At 41.8% G+C, this 24,578-nt stretch overlaps 1 protein-coding gene across 1 annotated transcript in view; it reads right to left on the bottom strand.

Annotated features, from left to right (window-relative positions):
- The window catches only part of DOCK2 (dedicator of cytokinesis 2), a 525,760-nt gene that overhangs the window by 3,383 nt on the left and 497,799 nt on the right, over positions 1-24,578 (bottom strand). Inside the window, exons 45-50 of the mRNA XM_030573060.1 lie at positions 18,910-19,086; positions 17,324-17,407; positions 12,639-12,776; positions 8,399-8,526; positions 4,624-4,798; positions 1,700-1,820 (exon numbers count right to left, since the gene is read on the bottom strand). Coding sequence (XP_030428920.1) covers positions 1,700-1,820; positions 4,624-4,798; positions 8,399-8,526; positions 12,639-12,776; positions 17,324-17,407; positions 18,910-19,086 — 823 coding nt within the window. The remainder of the gene's footprint in view (positions 1-1,699; positions 1,821-4,623; positions 4,799-8,398; positions 8,527-12,638; positions 12,777-17,323; positions 17,408-18,909; positions 19,087-24,578) is intronic.

Here is a 24,578-nt window from a genome sequence, read left to right as displayed (position 1 = left end):
GAAGGAAACAACTTCTTTTTTTTTTTTTTAGAAATTTCCCCCCCAAATACCTGGCTTTTTTCAACCAGCTTTCCTGGGCACCTGCCAGGATAAGGCCTTAGTCATCCAGAGGGTCCTGTCACATCTATTTAACCAGCCACACAAACATGCACCCAGAATTGTGTGTTGTACATGACTGCACTTGTTCTCTCTGACCCTCGCATTGCATATGATGGTTGGAGTTGGTAGTGGCTGAGCCCTAATGGCCAGGATTAATTTGTGAATCAATGCTGCTGGGAATGAGGGGCCTTGAGGAGCATGCAAAGCACAGCCCCCGTTGCCCCTCTCCTCACCACAGTGATGGTTCAAAGGCCACCTCTTGCAGGAAGGATCATGTCTAGCAAGAGCCCTTCTCTGCAGCAGGAGAGCAAAGGCCCATGGTTAGTTTCCACAGACAGTGAAGCTATGCTGTTGTCCTAATTCCGTCCCCTGTGACCGATTCATTTGTTTGCTCCTTTCCCCTCCCTACAGGCAAATTTTGGCTGAAGTGGCTTTTCTTTGCATCTTCTGCCTACCTATTTCAAAGAACAGATGTGGGTGTCTGTTCCCTCCCTCCCTGCTGACTCCCTTGGACATAGCAACTGTAGGGGGGCCTGCTCTGGCTCTCCATTACTGTAGGACTTCACAGTGCTGCGATGGTACTCTGCTCATAAAACTGCTGGTTGTCGGTCTTGCCTGCCACACAACTACCAGAGAGACTCTCTTCAACTGCCAGGCTGCCACTGGCTGTTTCCCTCTCCATTTCCCTCAGGGAATCTCACCTCAGATGTCAATAGCAGGGGCTATATTCACTTTAGGGCCTCTACACAGACACACATATCTTCTCCATCTGTGAGATGCTGCATCTGTGTTGGGCGTTATTACTGATCTCAACCCACTGGCTTTTTCCCCCTCAAAAGCAGGGAATAGAGCAACCCTTTAATCCCTTTTTGATTCCTGCTGCATTCTGCTCCCAGACACACTGTAGAAATGTTTCCTTTCCATAAATAAGGGCACATACAGCTGGTAAAGTCAATGGACTGTGGCTCCATGGGTGCCTTGGAAGACACAGTTTCTTGGAGGTTTGGTTCCTTGTTGTGCTGCTGCGCAGGGAGAGAGGAACTAGTACTAGTCAGTGCTCAGCCTGCTGCCCTTTATCCTGCAGTTAGATAGTAATTTGATAAGACATCTGTCGTTCTGCACTGAATTTTTTTAGCCAATGGACTTATTCCAGACTCAGCCTGAGGCAATTCCCCTGTGATGCCATAAATGGAGTTATGTCCTCAGAGACTTTTTCTGTTATACCATTTAGATAAAACAACAGGAATAATCTGGGAGAGTTAGATTAGCACTGAAAGTTGAAGAGGTATTTTCCTTATCCGAAAGGAGACTGGACCCCTGAGGATTTTTCAAAGCAATACTTTATATTGTAGTTGTTATATTTCCCATAACTTACACAATATCTCATCAGCATAGTGAGAGTGAGTTATTCTGTTTTAAGGCCTGTATCACAATGGAACAGCATTTAAGTATTGTCCTAGCCAACTCTATTTCAACCCTAAAAGCTTCCTAAAATCCAAATGCTTCCACAGAATGAAGAACAAAAAACTCATTTTTTTTAATCTAAATGAATAGCAGCAAACAGTGCAGTGCTCTAATTCTCTTACTATAATTAGCTTACCTGGTATAGTTGGCATAGAACGACTGGCAAAGCTCATTTGCTTGAGAACAGATGTTTTCTGAGGTGCTACCAGATGTTCAGAGAGGTTGGTGTCACTCATAAACTCGTATTTCCTTGACAGCTATATATTAACAAATACAAAATTGTTATATCTGTGTTAAACACTGTTGGTAACTAATAGTGGTGAGCTAAGCTAAATTAACAATTTATACACGAGACACAGCCATGGCCTGGTTCTGTTACTTTTACTCACAGTGAATAATACCTTATTACAGTGATTTCAGTGGGATTATTCATAAAGTAAGATACTACTCAAAGTGATCAAAAGTAACAGAATTTGGTCCATGGAGACTATGAAAGGTACAATTTCCTAAGTAAATGTTCTGGAGCTGATTTATAGTCAATAATCTGCTTATTCCACAGACTGAGAAAAGAGATTTAACCCCTAAAATTGATAATACAATATTTTGTAGGCTATCTAGGATTGTATGATAGTGTTCCTACCGTATATGGAATAATATTGTCATCAACCCAGACTACGGATCTGAAAGTAAAATGAGATTGTGAAGAACTATTTTCCCTCCAGTGCTAATGCTATCAGTTTAGGTGCTAGAAGAGAATGCTGCTTTTATAACTTGAGTCAAAAACATATTCATTTTACAAAAGGTCCACTTTTTCACACAAAAAAAGAGACTTTTTTCACTGGATGAATTATTCCATCACTGACGAGCAGTGACTACTTCTTTACGGTTTGTAGTTTATTGAGGGGAAGGCACTGTAGCTATAGATATATATTTTTTTCTTTTTAATACTTGCTGTCCTGCTATAAAGATCTCTCTTCTCAAGATTATAATTCTGAAGTGAAAGAGTATTAAAATGTTAGGTCTAAAATGGAAATGCATCCCCCACCCAGACCAGGCCTTGAAGAAAATAGAAAAAAGGCAATTTTCTTCTGCCCACCAAATAAACACTGTCTGTTTATATTACCAAAATTGATGGTGCACTGAAAAGCTTTGCATCTACCAAGACTACAATTACAAAGGTTCTCTGTTTCTGCTGCAAATACTGTTGCTATTACCCATTAAACAAAACCAGACTATTTTTGTCCTATTTTTAACAGCTGCTGCTGTTCTAAAGTGCTCCCTTGTTGCTCCTACTAGGAAACATTTCCTACTTAGCCAAGTTTTGGAGGAAGCATTACCAGGGATTGTTAACTTTGGTGCAAGAAGCAGTGCTGCCAACTTTTGGTTTTTGGCACTAAGCTACTGAGTTTCTAATTCTTCCTGTAAAAATAAAAATGTGCATGCTGTCATCTTTTTGTACAGATTTTGCTTATACTTGATTTTCTTCAAGTTCTCCAGAAATTGATAAGACAGCCAACAGTGATATAAGGAACGCAATGTCTACACCGACACTGCGTTGCTCTAACTACAAGACATAAGAGCTATGTCAGTGTAGTACGGCACTTACGTCAGCGGGACAAAGCATTAGTGTGTACACTGACATAATTAGGTCAATATAAGCTGCCTTACGTGTACCTAACTGTGCAGTCTAGACCAGGCCTCTTTCTGCAAGGGTAGGTCATATCCTGACTTCTGTATCTCTGCCCACCAGGACTGTATAGGCGAGAGAGCCAAATTCAGCCATCAGGAAGGCCTATAATGCTATATGTGATAAGATTCAAGGTGTGGCTTATGGTCAGGTGGGTGACTATTTGTGGTTATCTCTATCACTTATGGCTTTCTAATGAAGCTGAGGGCAAAATGCCCATTTTACACCTTTATAGTGTGGCACATCCTTGTCTGGAATGCAGAGAGTGTGCTGCTAGTGGTATTATCAGAGTGCCAAAACACAGAACTTGGCTTCCAGCAAATGAATAAAGGAGGAAACAATTTTTAATGAATTGATTTTAAAACTTAGGTGTTTGTCCTTTTTAAGTGCACATGTAAAAAATCAAATTCATCCCTAGTGGGGCTCCATTAGTCAGATCCGTGACAGCAGCAATGAATTAGGCCTATGTCTCTGAAAGGAATCTTAAACAGCTTTATCCATATGGGAAAATAATTCTGCTTGTCTTTAATGATTCTTCCAAAAGATTTTTGATCAAATGACATATACTCTTGACCTCCTTATTCAGCTCAGTGATTGCCTAGCACTTGAATTTAGACAGGGCTTCTCTAGCTAAACCTCTGAGAGTTTTTTGCTTTTAAATTTTAAATTTCATCTCTTTTTACACTCAAAAACATTTGACTCCTGAAGATAAAAACTGCACAGTGTAAGTCATATAAGTCATTCTGATGATCCATTAGTCTGATAGAGGCACTCGGGTGATATATAGGACAAGAGTGAAGCCAAGGCCTATATGCTCAAATTTGGCACCATTTAAGGAACAGTTTGCAAACTTGCCATTTCCCAGCAACTGCATGTTCTGTCATAAGGTACAAAATGTGCAGGGTTCATCACTTCTGACATAATCCCCACTGGAACGAGGGTACCACCAGGGCCAGTATAACCACTCGCTTCTCCCCAGGAATGCTAGTTTAACCCTTCCTTGCACCAAGCATTTGATCTTTAGCTGGCCAGGCATAAAACATCTGGAACTTCAGGGCCAGCTACTTAGCTGGTGTGAAGTCAATAGAGACACACTAATTTACACTAGCTGAGGATCTCAAGGTGAATGACCTCTCAAGGTCCCTTCCAGTCCTAGAGTCTATGAGTCTATCTGGCCCTCAGTCTCTTGCAGGTTTTCTTTTCTGGCACAGTGACGAGTATTTCACAACACTGGCTCTGAGTGGCCTTTAATAAAATGTGTTGTTTATTTTAACTTCCAGGAGGCACACAATGTCTTAAAGACATCTGCTGAAAATGAAAATGGCATCCATGATGTGGGGATTATAAGAATGCATTCTAGGCATGTAACGTACACATTTCATATCGGAAAGCTCGGGTGCTGTTTTTTCATCTGCAAATACCACGCTGCTTCTTTTTGTTCTCTTCTTGGATCTTCTCAACTTAACCTCAGGTTGAGTGCTTATCTGCAGGACATTTTCTTCTGACTCTGATTTGGTTGGTTTTCGTGGTGCTACTTCCAGTTCAAAGCTGTAGAAAATAGAAATAGAAACAAAACATGCTCCATTATATTATAAAGGCCACCGAAGATCTCAGGTGGTTTCCTGAGACACACAATGCAGTCAGAGTCATCCTTTGTGCTGACTTTCTGAACCGTACTGCAGATCACTGGCAAATGAAGAGCCTAGCACTGTGTTCTAGCTGACAACTGTCTACTAACATGTGCCTTACAGGAGTCATCAAAATGTCTTAATGCCCGAGAGGTTGTTAAATATTAATCTAAAATGAGCACTTCAAATTTTTTTGTTGCAGAATTAGCTCTAGGGCACCTAAATTATATAGGGACAGAGCTAACATCACATTGTGTATTTTACATGGGTGCCGAAAGCAAAATATGTTGCTCTGGTGGCTGGGCACTTTAGGACAGGAGTATTGCCATCCCTTCTCATGCCTCAGAATGTAAACACATCCCCTCTGGCTTCTGGGATTAATTTCTGCAGTCTATTGCAGAGTAACCAGGTACATGGTGATGAGCCAAACTCCCCTACAATCTTTAGGAGGGTGAATGCGGTGGCACAGCCAAGACATGTTTACAGTTGAAATATTGGCCACATTTCATTGAGAGAAACAGCATGTGAAATAATAGGTGGACTTAAACTTTCCCTCTTGAACTCTAGTACAAAAATGTACCTTCCTCAGATTAATGTGTAACTTCTGTATCAGTGTTTGCAAACAGAGAAAGCGAGGTAAAGTGCTATTGAATTGGCTGATACACAGTTGCTAACAGGTATTATTACTTTATTTTATTATGATTATTTTTAATTATGTCTTTTAGGGTTAAACTCTAAATTGGGAGTTGAGCATGCAAGAAGTAAAGGTGTCTTTTAAACAGATGCATTTTTGAATTCTGACAATGTTCTCCAGGTGGTGGTGGTTTTTTGTTCGGTCACTTAGTTTTGTTTTTAAAAAGCAAACAATGTAATAATAGTGACCATGTGTAACCAATAACCTATTCAAAGCCCAAAGGTTAGAATAATACACAAAGAGGTCTGAAACTGGCCGCAAGTTTGTATATGGAAAAGCTCTCATCTTAGGCACAACTCAAAATCTAAAAGAGAAACTAGACAAGAACTATATTTAACGGAGTGTGATGGGGTAAGAGTTATTCTAATAAGTTGAGAGATTTTACTAAAGAAGCCTCATCTCCTAACTGACCATTTTTAAAACTTCCCTTCCCACGGTGTACCTCCAACTTGGCGATGGGCAGCTTCTGGAGCTCTACACTTTGCCTCCAAGAGTCTGGCTACAAAGTGTGTGGACTCAAGTTTCTCGGCCTGGTTTGGTAGACTTGGGCTATTGAGGCTTATGCTAGCACTCTAGAAATAGCCGTGTAGAGAGCACTTTGAAGTTGCAGCTTGGATTGGAGCAACTCTGCTGTCCAAACAGCTGCTTTTAGAGCACCCCCAAATTTGTCAGTTGGGGCTGGGTCCCACCCAAAGGGAGAACTATAATAGCCACGAGAGCCCCGTCACCATTTTCCAGCACGTATGGAGTCACGGATTGGGAAAGGAGGAACTAGAAACTCCTGTTGAGGCCAGTAGGGAAGCTTCTGCGTAGGGTAATCTGGACAAGCAATCCACTGGTTGGATCGCAGAATCCCCAGCTAGGGGACTCAGGGAGACAGTTCAGTTTCTGTTTTGGTTTTAGAAGCTGACCCAGACAGATCAGAGACAGGGAGTACATTGCTAAATTCCCACTCCCCACAAAAGGGGTTCTTTGCACTGCTCTGAGATCTAGCAGTATGGATCAGGAAATTCCAGCACTGCAGTGATCAGCATCCAGCAAAGAGAGAGATCCAATCTGGCACTGGCTATCGAGAGCCAGCCAAGACCCCCACGCTATTTCACACCAGGGAGCCAGCGAGCCTGATAAAAGCCAGAAGAGAACTGTGCCCCAGCCAGGAATGAAGACATAGTAAGAGGACCCTTTGTTTATGCTGGCTAACAATTACAGTCATGCAACAATCTGTTTTAGGACTCAAACTCAGCATGCCATATGCATGAGAAGATGCCAAGGATGGAGCTGGTGGCTGGGATGAGTTATCAGTGTTGTGAGGGGGGAGACTGGTTTATTTATTAATGTCTTTCCTTCCCCAGATCCTATTTCCCTATCCCAATGAAGTCACCCTTTGTTATGCCATTATTTTCGAGGTGTCACTCTTTTGCTGGGGTTTCTGTTTATGTACTTTATTACCCCTTGTGTAATGGGCTACACACTCTTTGCCAGCTAGTTGTATTGATTTTCTCAAGAGCTAGAACCTGTGAGGAGACACTAGGCACCAGAAAAAGAACCCGCACCCAACCCATGTGAGAAGAGGGAAGAAGTAAATGGAAGAGGCTTGATCCACACCTCAGGGGAGGGGCTACAAACAAAAATGTAAATCAAGCTTACAAACATTATTTTTCAAGCAGAATTTACAAATAAAATAACGCTCTCAACTGTTAAATAGTTGTGTAATGATATTCAAAAATCACGTAAGTGTATTTAAAATTCTCACTCTCATCTTCATCTCAGATGGCCTTTCTAGAGCAAGGGTGGGCAAACTTTTTGGCCCAAGGGCCACACTGGGGTTGCAAAACTGTATGGAGGGCTGGGTACGGAAGGCTGTGCATCCCCAAACAGCCTGGCCCCCACCCATCTGCCCCCTCCCACTGCCTGCCCCCCTCAAAACCACTGACCCATCCAACTCCGCCTGTTCCTTGTCCTCTAACCACCCCCCAGGTCCTCACCCCCTACCCAACCTCCCTATCCCCTGAATGCCCTGACCTCTATACACACCCCTGCCTCCTGACAGGCCCTGTGGAGCCCCCATACCTACCCCTCCCCCTGTTCCCCATCTCCTGATCCCTGCCCACACCCCCGCCCCCTGACAGGCCCCACGGGACTCCCATGTTTATCCAACTCCCCACCCCATTCTCTGACCGCCCCCCCAAGAACCTCTGCCCCATCTAACTGCCCCCTGCTCCCTGTCTCGACTGTCCCCCAGAACCCCCTGCCCCTTATTCAACCCCCCAGTCCCAGCCTCCTTACCATGCCACCTGGCCGGAGCCAGCCACGCTGCCGCTGTGCTGCCCAGCATGCTGCCTGCGTGGTGGTGGAGGAGTGGGGGACAGCAGGGGAGGGGCTGCAGGCTAGCCTCCCAGGCCAGAGCTCAGGGGCTGGGCAAGATGGTCCCACGTGCCGGATGTGGCCCGCTGGCCATAGTTTACCCATCTCTGTTCTAGAGTATATTGTGTTTTTTCCCTGGCACATCATGTGAAATAGTACAGCTCACATCTGGAGCAGCCCTGGCTTCAATTCAAAGATGATGCTGACATATATAAAGTAGTTGCTATTGATCTGAGTCCTTGAATGGTTTCGCTGCGGTCTTATGCTTGACCATATGTAACTGGATAAAAACAAGATGTGGTGGTGGAAGTATTTAGTGTGATATTAATGACTAGGGTGACCACATGTCCCGATTTTATGGGGACAGTCCTGATTTTGGGGTCTTTTTCTTATATAGGCTCCTATTACCCCCACCTCCTGTCCCAATTTTTCACATTTGCTGTCATCCTATTAACAACCTACCTTTCTGAGGCCATTTTGACTGGGGTGCTACAGTCTGAATTCATGGAAGCCAGTGAAATAACTGACATCTGGCGATAAGATCTCAGCATTGACCTCGGCCGACCTACTCTCTTGTCATCAAAATCTGGCTATGAGACAGAAAAGAGAAAAATATACCATGAACAGTTTTTGTGATGCACACTTTATGAGGATGGCACAAATGTTCTAGGAGTGGATTCGGAGGAAACAGTTCATTAACTAAGAAGTGTAACCTCATTACCTTGATTTTGTTTACTCTCCCTGGGTATGATCCCAGTCTCAGAACTCTCAAACTAAGTGGTAGAGTGAGAATAAGTGGTAAGGAGAATTGAGACAGTTTGTTTTATATTTCTCTCTCTCTCGCTCACACACACAGGTATGTTTTTGGCACTGGCTAGTCTCAAACATGATGCAGGGAAGCACGTGTATTGTTTTATCAAATAGCTCTGGCCAATCCTCACTCCAAACTATTTCTCTTGTCCCAAGCCTAGATGCTGCCGCCTCTCTACATTTAAGCTTCTCTTTCTTCCCCCTTGATGTTTTCATGTTGACTGGCTCAGATTCCTCTCCTCCTTGTAACCTGCAGGTTGAAAACAAGTGCAGCATGACGGGCTTGCCTTGTGAGATCAGATCTGGTCACCTTGATTTGCTGTGGTCATACCGGGTGCTCCATCCATTTCCATTCCTTTAAATCATGCAAATGACATGGCCTGAGATAAGAAGGGGGACATGACTCCAAGTCTCTCTTATTAGCCAAGATTGGTCAATGCAATGGGGCGATTGAACTGGCTATTGGCCACTCATCATTCTTTTTGTGCTTAGGCTGCAGCAAGCTCTCAGCTCATGTGGGGATTATTTCCATGGCAGTGACTTTGACTTCCTCTTTTCTGGTTCCTCAAGCTGGTAGGTAGCAGCAAGGTCCATGTTTCTTGGCCAATTCCCAACATAGGTCTAAACAGCAGAGTCTGCTCCCATTCTTGAGGTTTGATCCAAGGATCCGCAATTAAACTGGGTGTTCAGATATGCCCTCCTCTGTCTCAGCTGAAATATTGCCTCAAGTGAGTTTTGTAAGTGTGAACATTCCCCATTTTAGTTCATCGTAATGTCACAAGTTGAGAAGCATTTCCCAACACATATCCATTGTGAACTACTTTCCATCCTCCTTTAATAACACAATAATAACTTTAAAAATAAATCCGAGGACCCACCATGTTTGCTAATTACATAATAAAGTTCTTCTGGTTGTTCAGATAATGTTAAATATGTTTGGAAATTTGTGTATAATCTCATATGCTAGACTCCCCAACAGTTGGTTTTTGATGCTGTCGCTTTTCACTAAGACAGTTTCCTCTAGCAAGAGGATCAGAAAATCCAAAGTTTGAAAATAAACACTTTTCACAGTTTAAGTGCAGTGAGAATTGCCTCTCATCCTGTGAGCTCCCAGAGTGCTGTGATAACACACAATGGGTGCAGCCACCTTTTAAATAGAAAAAGCTCGCACTAGCAGCCTGAAAGAGAATCAGGGATGATAAAACTGCAATGGCACTCCATTTAAAACTAACTGGCTTTCTCTGTATGTGATAAAGTGGATGAAATACTGCTATCCGCCAACTTTATTCATTTATGAGAAACTTCTTGAGCAGGGATAAAATAATGTGCTTTGCTGCATCGCATATCTTTGAACAGAACTGTATTTTGTAACAGCACATTACATTGTTTTGAAACATGCTGAGCCTCAGCTCAGGAAGGCAGCCCAGAATGAGTAAGGGGGAGATTTGCATCTAAAGCGCTATTTAACATATGTATAATGAAAATATGTTTCCCAAAGTCTGGATCAAGGTGGGATTGATAAACTATGTATTTCACCTATCTCGGTTCACTTGTAAATTAAGCATTGTAAGCCCACAAAATGGAAGCTCTGTTTACATACAAAGTCAACAAAGACAAGGAGAATGAATGACAGGGTTGTCTTATCTCTGGGGAATTTAAGAGGAAGGCAAAAAGACATCCCTTTATCCTGCACCTAGGAAGTAAATGGGCAGTGCGTTTACATTCATGAAAATGAGATCCCAACCAGCCTTTGTTGGAAATGCTGCAAAAGGACATTTCGGTTGACCTGAACTTAGACTGAAAGTTTAGTATCTAGAAAGTGTGTTGTGATTTTGTTTTCTATGTAACCTTTCTGTCTCCATTATCATTACTCGCTGTCTCTTAAATCTTGATACTGAACTTATGATTGTTTTCATTAAACATATCTCAGTGATGTGGTATTATCTAAGGAGCTGACCTTGGGTTGATGTGTTCAAGTGGGTGTGTATATTGTTCTCCTGAAGACCACATACCTGGTATCACTGGTATTCAGTGAATAAGGGCTGAACATTACAGAGAGATGTTTCAAAGGGGCTCAGGGACAGGGGTGCACCTATTGTTAACCTGCAAGGCAAAGTAAAGCTGGCATAGCCCACAGGAGATTGTTAAGGTGTCTAACAGACTGTAGGGGTGAGGGAGAGGATACCCAGTTAAGCACAAGCATCTCTCTCTCTCACTGGAGGCAGGGGAAACAATTGACTCTCCATGCTGGGCATCCCAAAAACTGTCATAACTGTATACTGTGTAAGCCAGGGATCAGCAACCTTTGGCAGGTGGCCAGGGTAAGCACCCTGGCAGGCTGGTTTGGTTTGTTTACCTGTCGTGTCCGCAAGTTTGGCCGCTCATGGCTCCCACTGGCCGTGGTTTGCTGCTCCAGGCCAATGCAGGCTGTGGGAAGGGACGCGGGCCAAGGGATGTACTGGCCGCTGCTTCCTGCCGCCCCCATTGGCCTGGAGCAGCGAACCACAGCCAGTGGGAGCCACAATCGGCTGAACCTGCGGACGTGGCAGGTAAACAAACTGGCCTGGCCCTCCAGGGTACTTACCCTGGTGGGCCGCATGCCAAACATTGCCAATCCCTGGTGTTGGCCACAGGGATTCTGTCAAACTATGGAAGGCTTGGAAAGGAAATCTTAGTGCGGAGAAGGAGAGGGGGTTAGTCACAAAAGCGGTATGTTATATTCTTGCTCTTGCCAAATAAAAATCATACAAAGTTGCTCTTTACTTTTACAAAAATTGATCCAAAAGGCTGTTGAAGGTCTCAACATTTGGCTAGATTGTGGACATTAGGTTACATCTCTTTCCACATTGTGAGTCTGCCGCCAGTTGACTGAATTATAAGAAAGGTATTGACATAAATGGCTGGAATTGGCATTATTCAGGAATATACCATAGGATGATGCCCAGGCTGTAGGGGAGAAGTTTTTTTCCAGTATAACAATTGAATCAACATGTAAAAAATGAATATATAGCAGGAGCAGCACAATTTCAATCCCCAAACATCAGGGCTCTAATTTCTAACACCAACAAACAACTGAACTAATGTTCAGATATTTAGACTTGTTTTGCTCCCAGAGTTATCTTGGAATAGAAGCAGAATCACATGGTTGGAATCAGAAAAGGGCAGGGAGCTATCTATGGACAAGTGTGGATCAGAGCTACTAAAAAATATTCGAAAGAGAAAAAAATGTGTCATGGCATGTTGTCAGAGGGCTTGTTTCTTTATAATGTGAAAAAGAAATGCAAATTTAACAGAGATAGGGAAGGATTCCAAATCTCAGAATGGGGGATGTTTGGTGCATCAGGGAACTAATAAACTACTCTGACTGTGAAAAGAACAGGAATACTGTTGGCTCCGTAGAGATTAACAAATTTATTTCAGCATGAGCTTTTGTGAGCTACAGCTCACTTCTTCAGATGCATAGAATGGAACACACAGACAGGAGATATTTATACATACAGAGAACGTGAAAAGGTGGAAGTATGCATACCAACAGGAAGAGTCTAATCAATTGATATGAGCTATCATCAGCAGGAGAAAAAAAAAACTTTGGAAGTGATAATTAAGATGACCCATAGAAGGTGTGAGGAGAACTTAACATAGGGAAATAGATTCAATCAGTGTAATGACCCAACCATTCCCAGTCTCTGTTTAGGCCTGAGTTACTTGTATCTAATTTGCATACTAATTCGAGTTCTGACTGTAAGATTCAGGTCAGGGTGCCTTCACATCACAGGACCACGCTAAGTAACAAATATGCAGTAGGCGCTTTTGATTGCAGGAAAAGTACAGGGCATACACTAAATAAAAGGAAAGTGAAGCAGAGAGGAGAGAAATAAATAGAGAGCCTTACCAATTCTCTGACTCCATATTGTTTTTCTACTTTGATCTTTAAGTGCTTGAAACACTCCTCCATACGGTCGTGGAAAGGACGAAGGTTATCAGAAACCCTTTTTTCATGAATCTTAATTCCAGCCCCAAGGAAAGGTATCTTGGATAAAATAAAAAGCAAGAATATTAAACTGGATCTGCTAAGCCCCCTCCCACCATTTATAGAATCTGACAAGTCAACTACAATCTGACAAGTCAACTACAAAACCATTACTGAGACTTCTAATAGATTTGTCAGCCCCAGGAACTGGGAGAAGCAGATAGGCAGCTTGCTGCAAATTGGAGAGGGCTTCTGAAAAGCCAGCTTGGTGGGTAAACTGTTGGAGCAGGCTGCCCTAGTGGGCTACTTCATGGTGACAGAGGATTTTTTTTGTTTGGTTGTTTTTTTTTTTTTTTTTCTATATTCTGAAATTTGGATACACCCTGTTAAAGAATCTGAGAAAATCCCTGGTTCTGCTCACAGAAACAGCACTGAGAGTTCAATTCTGTGCACTCACATGACTTGTCAAAGGGAGATTTGGTTATCTCAAATACTAATCCATCTGCTAACAAAGGCACTTGCCATTTCTTGATGACTGAGTGTAGGCAGAAAGATCGATCCATTTGACCTAAATGGCTGTCACACTCCTAGTTTCCAAATTCTAACTTCTCTTGGAAACCCATCATTCTGTGTCTTTGGGACTGCCAGTGATTTAAGCCAGGGGATCTTAAGTCTATCTGTTCAGTTAGAAGAAGAGAGGTGCAGGCAGCCATTCTCTCAGAGATAAACAGGTTAACAAGGGGCCTCTCCATCCCAGTTCACCAAGACAACATCCTCTCTTCATTTAAATCCCACATGAAATCCCTTAAATTCTGTGTTGCAACACATAGCAAGTTACTTTACCAGAAAATAAATACATAAATATATTACCTAAATGTCCTCCGAATGAAGCAAACATCATCTTATTACTGTGATCCTTCTCCTCTGCCTCCCCACTTCCTTTGTTACACTCTTACATTAGACTATATGATCTCCAGGGTAAGGGCTGTATCTCTCATCTCTAGTTGTTCTGCAAAGTGCCTGGCACACTTTTGGGTACTGTATAAATAGAGCCTTACCAAATTCACGACCATGAAAAATGCATCATGGACCATGAAAGCTGGTCTTTTCTGTGCTTTTACCCTATACCATACAGATTTCATGGGGGAGACCAGCATTTCTCGAATTAGGGATCCTGACTCAAAAGGGAGTTACAGGAGAGATCGAAGGGTTATTTTAAGGGGATTGCAGTATTGTTCCCTTACTTCTGTGCTGCCTTCAGAGCTGGGTGGCTGGAGAGTGGCAGCTCGTGGCCAGGTGCCTAGTTCTGAAAGAAGCACCCGACAGCAGCAGTGCAGAAGTAAGGGCGGCAATACCATGTCATCCTTACTTCTGTGCTGCTGCGGGGCGCGGTTCTGCCTTCAGAGCTGGGTTCCTGGCCAGCAGTTGCCGTTTTCCGGCTGCTCAGCTCTGAAGGCAGTGCCAGTGCCAAGAGCAGTGTACAAGTAAAGGTAGCAGTACCGCAACCCGCCCTACAATAACCTTGTGACCTCCCCACAACTCCCTTTTGGGCCAGGACCCCTCCATTTACAACACCGTGAAATTTCAGATTTAAATAGCTGAAATCATGAAATTTATTATTTAAAAAATCCCATTACCGTGAAATTGACCAAAATGGACCATGAATTTGGTAGGGCCCTATGTATAAACAATAGTAAACAAGTATATCCATGCAGTGAAACTAGCCCACTCTTCTCCTCAGCTGTGGAGGGCACCTACTTGCTCCTGAGTTCTTTAAGAAGGCTATTTGTGAGATTTATTCACTATACTTTTAATTATCCTATTGAAAATAATCTTTTGGTAATGCAGCAAAAACCTTACAGGTAGTTCTAAGTAATGCATTGTTTTTTGCATTATCCACTTATATTTTCAGATTTCATGTATTGTGTTATGACCCTGTAAATAGCATTAACATATATAAAAATATCCTTACTGATCTCATATTTTATGAAAATTCATTTTCAGCCTGCCTCTTAGAAGTACCTCTGTTATGGACAATCTGCTGATCCTCTCCTGGGATGCTAACAGGGAAGTGCCTGAATTACAGTTCTGGGGCCTAAGAACATTGTATTAAATTCAAGACAAACCACAAAAGCTGCAATTTTTTAGTGCAATCTGGGGCATCCATTAAGTGTTTCAGACTGTCAATAAGGGAGAAGAATGCTGTGCAGATAAGGGTGTGGTGTATCCAGGAGACAAATCTGTGAAATTTGGTGACCATCAGTTATGGCAAGCCCAAAAGCCAGAGCAATTAAAATTCAACAAGATGCAGTGGAGGAAGCTTATTTGGAAGCTTCATTTGTGGTTAAAGACAGGAACTGATAGTCAGGGCTTGCTGCCTCCTTATCTGTCCAATGGAGATAATGCTTCCCTTCCTCACAGAGGTGTTATGAATCACATTTCATGAACACGCGTGAGCTGTTCTGATAATACAGTGATGGGAAATATATGGCAGGCTCTATAGTAGAAAGAGGGATATACAGGATATATCAAAAGAAATCTAGAGTCACACATTACTGGTGAGAGGATTCCTGTCTAATGAATAATATTCCCAGCCACCCACATTAGGGGAAAAAAAGGAACCCAGTGGTAGAGTTTGAGACATGTAAGAATCACTAGCATATTTTTATATTGCACATGAACCTAATGTAATGATTTTATGCCTATTCTGTTGATAGCAAATATAATATATTTGCCTTTCATTCATGTTGTTTACATTTCAGAGCAGGGAGGGGAGGTGTTCACAAATAACGGTGGTTATAGATTGGCAGAGAAATTTAAAATGAAGCTTTTCTATCCCACAGTCACTCTGTGTCCCAGATACAGTTTTGTAGCGGCATTAACTGTTTTGACAAGATCATAAAAATAGCTCTGATATTTCCTGAAGTCATGGGGTTTTTTTCCTCCTCTTTGTAGCACCAAATAGTTTAGGACAATAAAGAGAGCTATTTTCCCCTGAATCTCATCAAAACTGATGTTGCTTTTGTGACACCATCTACAGTAGATGTGTTTTATTCTTTGAGAACAAGGGGAAGCTGCAGGTTGGGTAGCTTATCAAAGCACACTTTAAAAATAAGAAAGAAATAGCCAGAATGTAGCTGGCGCAGGTAGAATATTCTCTCTTTTCTCTAGAGAGATCAACCTTATAAAGTATTGACTACCACTCCTCTATGCTGTTTGTGGCGCTGAGTGTTGCATAAGGATGTACAGCAGCAATCATGCACATGATATGGGGTATATACTGCATGGTCCCTAAGCAACAAAAAATTCCATTGAAGTTTTTGACTCCAAAAAAAGTATGACAAACAATGAATGTTTAAAATGAGTGAGGAAAGCTAAAAATGAAAGTGAAGTGTTTTCTAAGGGTATGGCTACATTTGGAATTTCAAAGCGCTGCCCCGGCAGCGCTGCGGGAGCGCTGCCGCGGCAGCGCTTTGAAGTGTGAGTGTAGTCAGAGTGGCAGCGCTGGGAGAGAGCTCTCCCAGCGCTGCATGTAAACCACATCCCTTACGGGTGTAGCGTGCAGCGCTGGGAGCCATGCTCCCAGCGCTGCTGCCCTGATTACACTGACACTTTACAGCGCTGTATCTTGCAGCGCTCAGGGTGTTTTTTCACACCCCAGTTGCAGCGCTGTAAAGTGTGAGTGTAGCCAAGGCCTAATATTTATAGGCTCCCCTTCTCTCATCAACTTGTGAAGCCCCCTATGGTCTGCTTGCACTTTCAGTTTTGACTCCAGGGACGTCTGCTAGAGTTTAAGATCTTATCCAGTAGCAACAAGGGTAGCTCCTTTTGTGTGAATTTTATGCAAACAATTCCAGAAATATGCTGGGGGGGGGGAGGTATCCTTGTGGCCTATTGTTAAAGCTCTGCCCTCAAACTGTATGAAGGTTGTCAGGAGATTTCTCAGAGTCTTGTGGTGTTTCACCCACCCTTCTCCAGACACTGCTAACCAGTCCCTCCTCAAAATTAAAAAGTACTCTGCAGGAGAAAATGTATTCAATCTGGAATGGATCAAACCTCACAAAAATGGCAGTTATTTAAAAGATAAAGAGGAGGCTATCTCTAGATCCCCTACAAAGTTTTATCTGCACTACTCCATTTCAGAAGATAACAGATCTTGGCTGTGTAATTTGATCCAGAACCTCAATAAGTTTGTCAGTAAAGCAGATTTCCAGTTATATATGTTAACATTTGCAAAGTGGTGTAAGCTTCCTTTTGTGTTTGAGAGAGCATTTTTGCCTGAATAGGTTCAAATTAATACTTCTCATACCTCCTCTCTGCAATCTCACATGTCCCCAAGACAGGAAATTTATCACAGGGTAAAGGGAACACTTTACTAGGAACCCATTGTAAAAATCTTTGGTAACGTAGCATGAAGACAATCTGTTAGTTTCTAGCTATAATGTTGATTTTTTTTCCTTTTCAAAAAGCAGGAGAAGGAAACATACAAATAAAAATGACAGAACCATTTAAGTCACATTACACTCTCCCAATGGAAAGAAAACTGATAAATGGAAAAAAGGAATAGCCAAGTAAACCTCAGAAAATTGTTGCCAGCATGGCATTACCTGCCAAGCAATCAGGTCTTTGAGTCGGTTCAGCTTTTCTTGATCCTCTAGATGGTCTTTGGCATACTCATCGGTGAAGAAAGCCTGCGAGGGGCATAGAAATCATTCAGTCCTTCTTAACACAAAAAGGAATCAATGTTTTCTCCAGTGTGAGTCACTGATCACTATAGAACTCTATCTCTAGTTGAATAAGACATCCAGTTTCGTATAGAGCAGCTGCTTGTGGTGATGCTTTGTTAGTAAACCAATTGAGGATCAAAGGGAATTTTTATTTGTTTAAATATTTTCAGTGTCCATTTAACACATTTGAGCTCAGGACCACAATCTTGAAAAGCCAACCTCTTGTTTTCAAGTTTTTTAACTAATACTTACTTCAGTTAGGGATACCAAGTGTTTGGAGCACCATAATTTATCCATCAATAAATGGTACCTTTTTTTTGTTGTTTAGCTAACATAATGGTACCTTCTGGATGATCAGTTGGATAACAGTTAAATTTTTCCACCTGCCGCTATAGGATGCAGACCAATACCAATGCAATTCATAAGTTTAGCCATTACTCACAGCACCTGTGATACATTGAGGGGTGGGGGGAATAGCTCCCTTTGATGGACAGCCAGCCAGTCATTTAGCTGTAAAATCCCTTTTTGGTCTGTTCAGAGGGAGCTACTCCCACCCCCATCATGTATCCCTGGCACCTTTTTCTCAGCCCAAAGTAAAGATAGTAAGTAAACATGCAGCTGTGTTATGACAGATTGCCTCACTGCAGGTTTGGTGAATATAATGCAGATGAATGCCTTTTTTAAATGATTTAGAGATCTTCCAGGACATTTATAGGTTTGGACGAAGAGATTTGCATTGCCTGGGAATTTATGAAGATAGAGACCGGATACTGGACTAGATGGCCTGATAGAAGCCAGCACTAGATGTTCACATGAAGGCGCAAGAGTACCACAGCTATGTGATAATTGTCTCACTGTTATCTTTAATAGAGATTGTCTTAAGCCTTGAAGGATGAGATTTAATATCCCTTCTAAAATTTTTGTTATGAGGCTGTCTTGGAATTATTGTCTTCAATAACTGAGTTCCTTAAGGAGCTGCGTCTCCATGTACCCTGTTGTTCTAACAGAATACATTTCTTTACAACAAAAACTGCCTTGTGAAGGCTGCAGTTACTGGAAAATGCAGTTAACAAGGTAAGAGATTTGCTGACTCTGAGTCTGCTAGAAGAAGAACTTGCGATGATTTACCCCAGACCAAACCAGTTGAGGCATGGAAGGCTATTTCATTAGAACATGTGTAATCATATCCTTCTATATCACACTTACACGGAAACCCCCATGCCTGCAATTAATTTTGAACATCAGTCCTACATCCATGTTACAGTCAACTTTTAAAGGAGACTAAGTCAGACACGACCAGATTCTGAGGATCTTCAAATTAATGAGGTTCAGCCTTTCTTTGCCCCCATCCTACTATCTCCCACTGCAGTTTTTGACAATCACTAAACAAGCAGAAACAGAGCTATTATCATTACTGAGAATAGAAAAATCTGTGAAGATGGTCTTAAAGCTATTAAAATCATTACCTTTTCATATTTAGCAAAGCCTCCCATGACGGCTGGATCAACAATTCCATTCAGAAGCATGGAGAGAGGGTTAATGGGAAGATTTTCATCACTCTGGTACTGGTTAATCATCATCAAAATTTTCTCATTTGTCATGGACATTGTCTCAATGGCATTCTCCAGTGGACTAATGATTGCCTATGAAATAAGAGGAGGAATGTTTAATGTGTCTATTTGATTTAATTTTTTCTTGGTTTTCATTGATACAGTAGCAAGCCCAGAGAAAATCATCTGCTCAGCGAAAGCTTCCACCCCCTCTTTTTGGTGAATATTCGTATATGCCTCTGGAAAACTAACCATGGGCAACAATTCGTTCAACAAATTAAACCCTAGTTTCTGTTCACTACTTGTTCACAAAAAAGAGTTTGATTTTTACTTGTTTGTTGCATGGTACCTTTGTTGAGGAATGAACGAATGTTGGTTTGTGGATTGCTCACCAACTGCATTTGCTATTCATGATTGCTGCTATTCATGAGCAAAATGTATAATTTTCCACTAGATCATGAGAAAATAACTTAGCACTAAGTCACCAACCTCAGAGGTTCGAGCAGAATCTGAGGTCAATCCATATGAACAGTGCCACAACCCTGATTAATATAAGGAAAAGCTCTAATCTTGAAGCAAAGGAGAGGAAAGCATGACCACACTGATGGTACATTTTTAATACCTATCATGAAAGCTTCAGGGTGTGCCTTCCAGTTTAAGTAACCATCTTGCCTGAGAAATACTCTGCCCAGTCATGAAAATGACCAGGAGCATGGAGTCTCAGTAACTTGATAAATCTGGGTAGAAAGTCTGGAAAAGAGTAGGTTGGCCTCTACAGGACTGGATTTTCCGGAATCGTACACTGGGACTTTCATACCAGGTAGATACAATAAATTAATCCATCCCTAGGGCAGAGGCATCATCTTTGTCTAATGAAATGTAAAAAACAAAACAAAAATTGTAACCACTCATGCTGACTCCTAAAACTTCCCAGGCTTCCTGCTAAACCAGTGTCCAATTGGGTTAAATGACACCACATAGGGCTCAGGTGTGCTTTTCAGCCAGCTCTCAAGAATGCTGTACAGATACAGATCCATTGTGTAATATCCCCTGTGCTTTCTATTCTTGTTCTGAGAGCACTGAGGAAGTGCAAATATTTTTCAAAGTGAACAGTTGTAATAATATGTATGTGTGTGTAGAGGAGAGGTGAAGGGGAGTGAAGAACTGATCCATCACAGCAGAGAAAAAATAATTGAAAAAGCAAACCTTCTTCTATATCTTTTGTGTATTTTTATGCAATCCTCTCCTCAGGACATCCGAATAAAAAACAGGATTAGGGTTTTTAAAGAATACTTCCACTACTGTTGCATATTCCACCTCTGAATTCATAATCCCCTTGTATATGCCTCTGAAATTATAATCAATAGCAAAGTAACCAAATGAAATGTCAGAAACAGAAGAGTATGACTTCAGGTGAAGAATAGCAGCAGGAGCAAATAAACTCCTAGGAAACCAAGATGTTGCTTTCATGCAGTTGTCCTTTGTAATCAAGAACAAGGGAAAAGAAAATACAAGAAAAGGGAAAAAAAATGTAGAACTCATTAGTGATTTCTTGCGCTAGCAGGACATGTTTTTTTTTGAAATGCAGGCTTCCAGCACTGAGGCATGAAATATTCAAGGGAGTAACACAAACATCTTATTGTATCACAGATGATGAATTTCTCTAACATCTGTTGACACTTCCCCACTCCTTGGTCATTTTCATTTCTTAGATAAAAAACATAATGGGTTTGATGTCTGTGCTAGAACTAATGTAACAGCATCAGGTCTCTCATAACAAGATCTTTCATTGTCTGCATTCATGTGGCAGTGAATTGGGTTCTGTCAAAACAGGGAAGAGTAAGAGAAAAGATGATTTTTTTTCTATATCTTATTTATTGCCAGCAGCATGTCTGTTCTCTCTCTTGTTGCAGGTGTGTGGGAGAGCGGGCTACCATCATAAAAAGATGGACATTGTGCCAATGCTCAAAGTGTGACAGGAGGTGCAGAGATGCACTCATAGCAGGGGTGGCTCCAGGCCCCAGCACGCCAAGCACGTGCTCGGGGCGACAAGCCGCAGGGGGCGCTCTGCCGGCACTGCGGGGCTGACAAGCAGGGTGCCTTTGGCGGCATGCCTGCGGGAGGTCCGCTGGTCCCACGGTTTCGGTGGACGACTGCGGGAGGTCCACCGAAGCTGCAGGACCAGCGGACCTTCCGCAGGCAAGCCACCAAACGCAGCCTGCCTGCCATGCTTGGGGCAGCGAAATGCCTAGAGCCGCCCCTGACTCATAGTCATGTTGCCTGAGAAGAAGGGAGGGAAATAGGTGATCACACAGTACCATGTTCCCCTTCTAAATCTGGTACAGCACTATGCGCCAATGTAAGATCAGAATGTAGATGGGGTTATCTGTTATCATGGCAGTAAAACTCCACCAAGATATGCTTTGCTCCTTTAGCCACTTGTTGGTTATATAGAAAGTAACACTAGCAGTATAAATAGCTATTTAACCTTAAGTATATGGGCAACAAAGGGCTAATGCTTAAGACAAATCCCAGTTTAGGAACCTCTTGGGTCTCTGTCCAGCCCCCACAGTATTCTCCTGCTGGTGATTTAGACGTAATGTAACAGTTGCAAATTAAATAGTTGCTTCTTCAGGTTTGTCTACATGGTGTAGCTAAGCACAGTAGAGGGATGTAAATTCTTAAGTGTACCAAACATTTTGGCATGCTAGCAGGGCTGTGTAATCCATGTTGGTGTGGACTAAAAGCTCCCCAGTGTGCATTAGTGTAGTACTGTCTCAGTGAGATCAGATTGTTAGATAAATGCTAAATTTCTCAACAGTACTAAGGTAATGCACATTAGGTAATTTTTAGCACACACCAGAAGGGTCTACAAGGGCTAATTAATATGCAACACAGCAGTGTGCTTTAGAATTCACACTCTTCTAGTGCTCATTGCTGTACTATGTAGACAAGCCCTTAGTTAACTTAATGTTGATTTAAGCCTTAAAATTTCAAGAGAGTGGTGTTGCATGTATAATGGCATAGGCATATGTGACACTTCAGACAGATAAAAGAGAAGGTCCCTGCCCCAAGAAGCTTCAAGTCTCCAGTAGACAAATGACGTAATGGGAAATGACAAGAGGAAGGGGAAGGAGAAGAGACCATAGAAAAGAAAGAGAAAAGCAACACTGCTCTTGGGGAAAGCATCAGTGTTCACAGACCTCAGGTCATTTCTATGGTTTTGTTCAGTGCTGTTTAGGTTATTAAACAATGACGGGGTTCAGGACCATGTGGCACCTGAATAGATGATACTGACGGAAAGCTAACAAGGGAGTTTTGATAAAGGATATGAGGAAGAAAGGGAGGCTGTGCCCGGGACAGGAGGGATTGTTAAAAAAAAGATGGACTGGTGTGGAGCAGACCACGGGAGCATTAAAGATGAGAATAGTTAGCAGACAGGACCTGAGCAATGTAGGTCTGGAACAGGAGGAAAATGGAGATTAGAGTCAGGTAATATGGGACAAAATATAACGTATGTGCTTTTTTGTAAAAGCTCTGAATAGAAATAATTTTAGGGAAAAATTAATTAGATACAGGTTTGAACCCCTAACATCAGATCTCCCAACAGTCCTAGTTTTCATGGCACTGTCCCATGTTCAGCCCCAGAACCCCCTGTGCCCGTTGAAGTGAAAATTTCCCACATTCAAGTCTGCCCAGGGGAAGGAGCCATTTGTTTGCCCCAGGCCCTCCATTTGAGAAGATCCCCAAACTGAGTGGCATTGCAACCTGGAGCACGGGGTCACAGTGCCACTCAAGTCTGGCCTATCAGCTTCTCCATTCCATCTACGGAGGGGCAGACAGGCCAAACCTGAGTGGTGCTGTGTCCTGCTCTAGCTGGGAGGTATGTTAATACTGCAGTTTATGCATAAAAACAAGAAACAGAAACTAATGATCTTATTTTTATTCTCAAAAATAAATGACATGCCAAAAAAAAAAGTCCTCTATAAATGGTAAAGGAAATTAGATTTTATTTTTCTTTGCAATAATTTAGGGTATTGCTATTAACATACATAAGGAAATTTTTCTTTTAAGAATGAATCTTAATTTGACAGTCTCATACTCACATCTCTATACTTGGTTATAAATATAAGTTGCCAAGGAAATATTTTTAAAATGCAGTTTTTCCTGAAGGCAAAACCTTTGTGGGGATTTTAAAATATGAGCCTAATATGTTGATGAATGTGACATATAAGAAGGAAAACAGATAATAGTTATAATTGGTCTATATAGAGTATATAATATTTAAATATAATACTCTGAAATGTACATTCAGAGTTCTGTGAAATTCAGCCATTTAAATTTAAATTGTTTTAGTCAAAGTATTATGGTTCACAGGGCTTCAACTCAAACAAAATCACTAAGTTTTCTGTATGTTTCCATCTCAAAATAAATAACAATTCCTTTGCACTGCTGAAAAATGATGGGGTCTGTCTAGAGTTGAGCCCCAGCTAAAAGTTTCCAATGAAGCTGGCCAAACTTTGGGGTCTATAGGTTTTCTAAGTATTAAATCTCCTGTGTTCTTTTAGGCTATAAAAGTGATACTTGGCTAAACAATGGAATTCCAATTCCTGACTGTTAATAACCATCTGAGTTGTACTTCATAAAATTTATAGAACACTCAAGATGTAAAGATTTTAACTTGCTGTGATAGTCCTAATATAGATCTGAAACAGCAATAAAAACTTCCCATTCCATTTCTGTGCAGCTGGCAGTATTAATCAGGGCTTCCATTTGGTTGAGCAGGTCTTCTGCGGGATGGACTGATGTTCCTTTCCCTTGAATCAAGCTCTTATATCCTTCATAGGCCAGATTTCTTTTAGCAGGACATTTGAGATCCTGGATCTGAAGTGATGTCCAGTTTTATGGTCAATGGGATTTTTAGTGGATCAAATTAAAAAAAAAACTGTTAAGGCAGCAGGTTAGGAAGAGGGGCAACTCTCTTCCCAACCAAGTGCTTTTTCAGGCTTCATGTCAGATATTTCCTAACGGTCCTGCCTCTTTTAGTGCATAAACGTGTGTATTCCAGTGATGCTTGGGAGCCAAATTAGTGATCAACATCACCTAAAAGAGCCACAGTCGTGTGAATTCATTATTTCATTTACTATTTTATATATATTATTCTCACAGCAAAATGACTGAGCAAGTATTCTACAATTGGTTAATTACATAGTAAAAGCATCCTGAATAGTTAACGACTTAGATTGGTTAATAATTAAATCACACAGTGGGTTAATACCATGTGCTGCAAATAGCCACAGGAGCCACATTAAAGAGCCACTTGCGGCTCCTGAGCCTCAGCCTGACTATTGCTCATGTATTCATTTTGTGGGGATTGGCAGAGTTCTCTGTGCTACACTGAACTAATTCCCAATTTCCCATACTGGTTTAGTGCAAGCAACGAGAAGACAAAGAATCTGTTGAGTTTGAGGTGCCTACTGTTCCTTCTATTCTTTTCTTATTTTTTGATAGAGGTGGCTCTGGAAGAAAAGAAGTGACCACTTGTACAGTAAAGGCAAAAACATGAGGGATAGATGAACAATAAT

This window comes from Gopherus evgoodei, chromosome 8 (assembly GCF_007399415.2).
Source record: "Gopherus evgoodei ecotype Sinaloan lineage chromosome 8, rGopEvg1_v1.p, whole genome shotgun sequence".
NCBI lineage: Eukaryota > Metazoa > Chordata > Testudines > Testudinidae > Gopherus > Gopherus evgoodei.
The sequence above is the reverse complement of the archived record's forward strand: the minus strand, read 5'-3'. Positions and strand labels throughout refer to the sequence as shown.